This window comes from Lolium perenne, chromosome 1, assembly GCF_019359855.2.
Source record: "Lolium perenne isolate Kyuss_39 chromosome 1, Kyuss_2.0, whole genome shotgun sequence".
In the NCBI taxonomy this organism is placed as follows: domain Eukaryota; kingdom Viridiplantae; phylum Streptophyta; class Magnoliopsida; order Poales; family Poaceae; genus Lolium; species Lolium perenne.
Window position 1 is genome coordinate 243,590,626 of NC_067244.2, and position 5,436 is coordinate 243,596,061.

A 5,436-nucleotide genomic window follows, 5' to 3' on the forward strand; every position below is an offset into this window, starting at 1 on the left:
TTTTAGTATAACAGAGTCTGGTCATATCATTAACTCCCGGTGCAAACGTGCATAAGATTAATTAAAGCCTGATCACCATGAAAATGACATCCAAATATTCATAAAAAATTATTAACGAGATATGGAAAAGCTAAATTACAAGGATAGGCAACACTACATTCAAGCCAGATGTATGCTCCTGTGCACAAGTACTTAACATTATTTCAAATCAACTATTAGAATCAACAGAAGTTCATTACTTAATACGTTTAGAATAAACACTGATTTGACAAGGAGCTCCATGAATACTGAACATTGGCTCCTGATTCGTAAAGCAAAATAACAGTTCGGGCTACCCAACAAATATAACAAGGTTCAAAAAAGTGCTAAGCGGGCACTGAGAGATTAAGCAAGCTTAAGCATGCTGTACGGAACCGTGCGGACAGGGAAGCTATTATGGGCTTCCAGGAGAAGAGAAGAGGAGAGTGGTAATTGCTCCAGGGAAGGTGAGGCGGCGGAGGAAAGGAAGGGGCTAGACCAGTTGCGCCGCGATTGTTGTTGTGCATGTGCCCCTGAAAGTGAAGAAGTGGGAGAAAGAGATAGAGTAGAGTAGATGGGCGGCTCAAATTAGAAATGATAAATGGCTCAGATTGGGTTAGCAGACTAGGGTTCAATAATGGGATTTACTAGGCCAGCCCCCATTAGCACAAGCCTCTTAAATCCTTATTGCGCTAATGGGCCATATCAGCGCTTAAGTAGCCCCTTAGGGCCTAAGCAAAGCGTTTTGCCATCGCTCAGCCCTTAAGCGAGCACTTTTTTGAACCATGAAACATAACAAGACAGCTTTAGAAATATGCTTAACATAAGGATAATGAAAACCTGTACACTAGAGATGTCACACTATTACATCATCAAAAGCTGGTGTTTACAGTGTCCCAACACACTAGCATACTATTATTAATATTTATAGAAAGAAGATGCCCAAGATAACAGGACAACATGAGACTGAAGGGTTGGCATCTGACAATGTATCACAACCATCTTGGTTTGTCCACAAGGGGATAAGACCATAAGTTCTCCTCATATAACATAGGAACAAGAGGCCAAATTTCACTGTCCATTCTATTTAATTCCCCGGCTGATTGGTCTTTAGAGCATGCGATAGCCCCATCAAGTGAATATAGATTCTGAATTGCTCGCTCGACTGGATCGTAGAAACCTAATTTCTTCCCAGTGTTCAGCAGGATCCGTCCATCATTAGGATCAACAGCTAATGGCACCACAACATTTGTCTCAAGGGAATAGTCAGGCCATGCTTCCAAGTGAACTATATATGCTCTATCCCATTCGCCATTCTTTAGCTTCCATATATCTAAATTGTTTCCAATTGGATCTGCTAGAATAGCACACAATACTCCCTCCAGCTCTACCACAAATGCATGCCAATGACATCTTCTATTCCACATTGCAATGCATGGAGGGCAAGCAATGACACCAAAAGCATTTGTAGCAATGTCAAAAGAGATAATGGCCCGCTCATACCTCTGTCCCAACCTTGGCTCACTCATCCAGTACAACATCCCTTCAAGATAGGCTGGTGGCATATCATTCACAGGTAGAGGCGGGACCAGATAATTTTGGGCGTAACATCCGGATTTACACCGCCATAACTCACATGTCAAGTTATATTGACGAGATTCAAAGTCCTTCAACTTATAGCTGATTTCCACGAGAAAATGCTCACGAGTCAAGAGGTCGAAGCCCAAGCCAACATTCTTGTTGCCAACTGCATAAGCATGCTGTTCCGCTTGTGCCTGCGCCTGGTTATAGTACACCTTGTGGAAACCTGTACATGGGTTGTAGAGATAGTCTTTTTCCTCGGTGCTTATCAGGTTCAGCCCATGGCAAGGCTTCGAGCAAACCATCTTTGTATCAAGCAGGGCAATGTGCCTATGATCTTCTGGAAGACATCTATTCAGGGGAGCAAAACTGAAGCCTGACTGTCCAGTGCCCTTGCCCACAAGCATGACCTTTGGTCTTTTGTCCATGTTCTTATGTTCAAGGTATGACTGCATGAAACTTTCACTTTCAGTCAAACTGAGCCACTGCTTGCAGACAAGTTTGGTCCGTATGATTGATTTAGCTGGGAGGCGGAGCAGGATCTCTTTAGTCGCCTTAGCTAGGGTAGATGAAAACGCTGTCTCTCTATCTGTTTTATGCACTGGAGCAAGGCTATCTTGGAATAAAACGAATCTTGAACTAGGAGTATTGATTATACGAGATGTGTGTGCCTCTGTGACTGAAACAATGGTTTCTATAGCTTTGGACCTAGGGTCATAGGAGTGAACCTTTTTTTCGAACATTGTAGGAATCATGCGTTTGCTAGTAGCGATGATAATCCTCTTCACTGACCTGCAATTGCTAGTAGAACCAATAACTCTCACAATCTCTGGCTCACGCAAATCTCTTGCCACTTGCCCTGACAAATCAATTTGATGAATCAGTGACCAGTCACCAGAGCTATAATCAAGCAGCTTCCAAATCTCCAAAGTGCTAGCATCAGTATTCCCTCGAAGGTCTCGGACCATACACAGTTGGTTATCCATCTCCACTAGGTGTTCTACTGATACCCTGGCCAAGGGAGGCTGGTGCATTTCTGATGCCCAGAAGGGCGGTGATCGGGCATATTTGAACGTCTCCTCTGTGACAGAAAAGGATATGACAGCAGCTCTAGGCCATCTGATGAAGGATTTAGGGTTGATCAACCAGTGCAGAGATCCATTCGCAAACACAGGTGGTAGTTTGTGCGTGGCAGCATTAGCGACAGCAGCACACACAAACCTGCGGATCCCAAAGGGTACTCCTCTGGTAGCTGGCCTCCAGCTATCCCCATACTTGCCTCCAGCTGTGTACACCTCACACTTGATCATCTCCTCCTTGGGCCTACCATTGATCAGCCTCACCACCTTGTACTTCTTTGTCCGGGCATCAAATCCCAGTCCAGTAGAGGACCTGCGGCTCATATCAAGGTAAGGTGGCAGACGTGTGACTTCCCGTGTGGCCGCATTGCAAATGTAGTAAGCCGGCGGAACAGCATCGTACAGAAGGGTTAGGCCATGGCACGGTGCGGGCGAAACTACCTCCACAAAGTCGCCACGGGCATGGTCGAGGGTGAACAATAGGTTATCTCTGGGGTCCGATGGCGAGCATGAGTACACAGCCGTGGAGTTAAATCCTGCTGTAGGTGAGACGTACAGTAGCTTTGGTGTTGCCGTTGGTGACGCCTTAGCCATCATTGCCCTGTGGAGGCAGCAGAATTCCTCCGAGGAGAACAATGCAGACCAGGAGCGGCAGACGGCCCGGAAGCGGACGATTGATTTGACGGGAAGCCGCAGCAACACCTCTTCAACCATCACGTCCGGGAGCGACACTGCGGAACCAGCAGCCATCTTCCTCTTGTTGCTCACCCCTGTGCCAGACACGGCAGCCATCTTCCTCTTGCTGCCAAGCATCATGACACCTCCAATGTGTCGATTGGGATTGATTTTATCTGCAGTAAAATTGTTACTTTTAGTGAACCTACTAGACAAATTACATTTCCAATTTTTAAGATTCGGAAAGATCGTTTAAAAAAACCTTAAGCCCATCGATCTAGGAGAGATCTGGATGTTCACAAGAAAAAAGAGAGAGGTCTGCTTGAAAAAAGAAGAAGAGGAGAATAAGGTCCTTACTAGGAATAGGAATCGAATCGCCTCCCGACGAACCTCCGCTTGGCGATTTGGCGTCCGGGACGAGGAAGGGGAATTAGGGTTCGGGGGGCCAGGCAAAGACTTGATTTTATTTGGCTGCCTTCTCTTTTCTTGTGAAATCGCGCGGCCCACCATAGCTATATATGTAGAGGAGAAGATTAGCCGGCTACGGCTACACCTATCCGAGTTGGCATTGGATTCTTCTCCATGGCACCGGGCCGGACACGATACTGATCTCCTCCACGGCCCGTTGGACATGTCCTTTTTGTCGGGCAAACTCTATCTATTATTAACCACTAAAAAAAATTACCTGTACTTGCAACGGAAAAAGAAAGGAAAAAGCTGCTCTTCCCCGGGGGAACAGCGCTCTGATCCCCCGGATGATGCGCCTCACCCACGACGCGTTGGAAGAGATCGATCGTCGAACCTGATCCTTTTGCGTCGTCTCCCATCCGCTCTGCCGTCTCCCGTGGAACTGCCGCGCTGTCCCCGAATCCCCCATGGGTGCTCCTTCGCCGCCGGGTAAGTGGCCTGCTGCTGCTCCCATCTCGCTCGACGCGGGCGCTCCTCTCTCGTCTGGCCGGAATCCGCCGTGCGTCCTCCGCTCCTTGATCGCCGTTGGTGCCTTGCGGAGGCGCTCGATGCCGGAGCGCATCCTTTGCCGGAGCGCCGGCCCGAGCCGCAGCTCCGCCTCCTCGCGCCGCCCGCGCCACCCCGCTTGCATATCTGGCGCCGCCGTGCGCCGACAAGCTTCCACCGCTGCCGCGCGTCACCCCGCGGAGCATAGTCGTCACGCGCTTCCGCCGGTGCTGCGCCTCCTCCCGCGGAGCACCACTGTCGCGCCTCCCCTGTGGAGCCGAGAAGATGACCGCGCGCGGGGAAAAGGGCGCTGATGCACGGAGGTGGTGGCACTTGGCTCGGAGAAGGAGCCTGTTGCAGGCCGCCGTCGACGCAACCTCATTGCCGAATCCACCAACGCGTCGGCGCCACCGTATTCCTCACCGGCGCGTTGCGGCCGGTCCGTCCCCTCCCCTCCACAGCGTCGTCGCCTGCAGCTCCCCCCAATCCTCACCAAGGGGGATGCAGCCTGCAAACCGACACTTGCTTCGAGGGGTGGCACATCTCGTGCTACGATGGAGGATGGTGGTGCTAGGATGCTATAAAAGGTCGTCGGCGCTGCTACACACGGCTCGCCGTGGCGCTACAAAAGGTCGCCGATGCTGCTACACATGGCCGGCCGCGCCGCTACACAAGTTCGTCGGCGCTGCTACACACGGCCGGCCGCGCCGCTACAAAAGGTCGTCGGCCTGCGCTGCTACACACGGCCGGCCGCGCCGCTACAATTGGTATAATATTGTAGCTCCGATGTTTCTGCCGAACTTCTCCGGCGAAGTCGGATTTGCTACTTTTGTTCTATATATCGTTGCTACAATTGTTCTGTATTTCTGCTATAAGTTCTCCGGTCAGGTGTCCGATGAGGTCGGTTTTGCTACAATTGGGTTGATTTTGCTACAAACGAACCGTTTTTTGCTACTTTGGTACATTATGGTAGCAAAAGTGGGACTAAGGTATACTGTGACCGCCATCCTATTTCACATAGCTAGATTCGTCTACCTTGCCTTGCCTCATGTGTTGGTTAATAGTACTCCCTCCGTCCATAAATCTAAGACATCTATCTAGTTAGAGCATCTCCATTCGTTTGGCCTCC

General features: G+C 49.7%; 1 protein-coding gene across 1 annotated transcript; it reads right to left on the bottom strand.

Moving 5' to 3' along the window:
• Window positions 1–860: 860 nt before the first annotated feature.
• On the bottom strand, window positions 861–3,841 carry LOC127327455 (uncharacterized). Its single transcript, XM_051354224.2, has 2 exons — window positions 3,711–3,841; window positions 861–3,529 (listed from the first exon to the last, which is right to left on the bottom strand). The coding sequence occupies exon 2, from the start codon at window positions 3,492–3,494 to the stop codon at window positions 1,011–1,013; it is 2,484 nt and encodes an 827-aa protein (XP_051210184.1). The 5' UTR covers window positions 3,495–3,529; window positions 3,711–3,841; the 3' UTR covers window positions 861–1,010.
• Window positions 3,842–5,436: the final 1,595 nt, after the last annotated feature.

What these genes read in the sequence shown, in the direction of transcription:
- LOC127327455 (XM_051354224.2), bottom strand. Translation starts at nt 3,494, where the DNA reads ATGATGCTTGGCAGCAAGAGGAAGATGGCTGCCGTGTCTGGCACAGGG.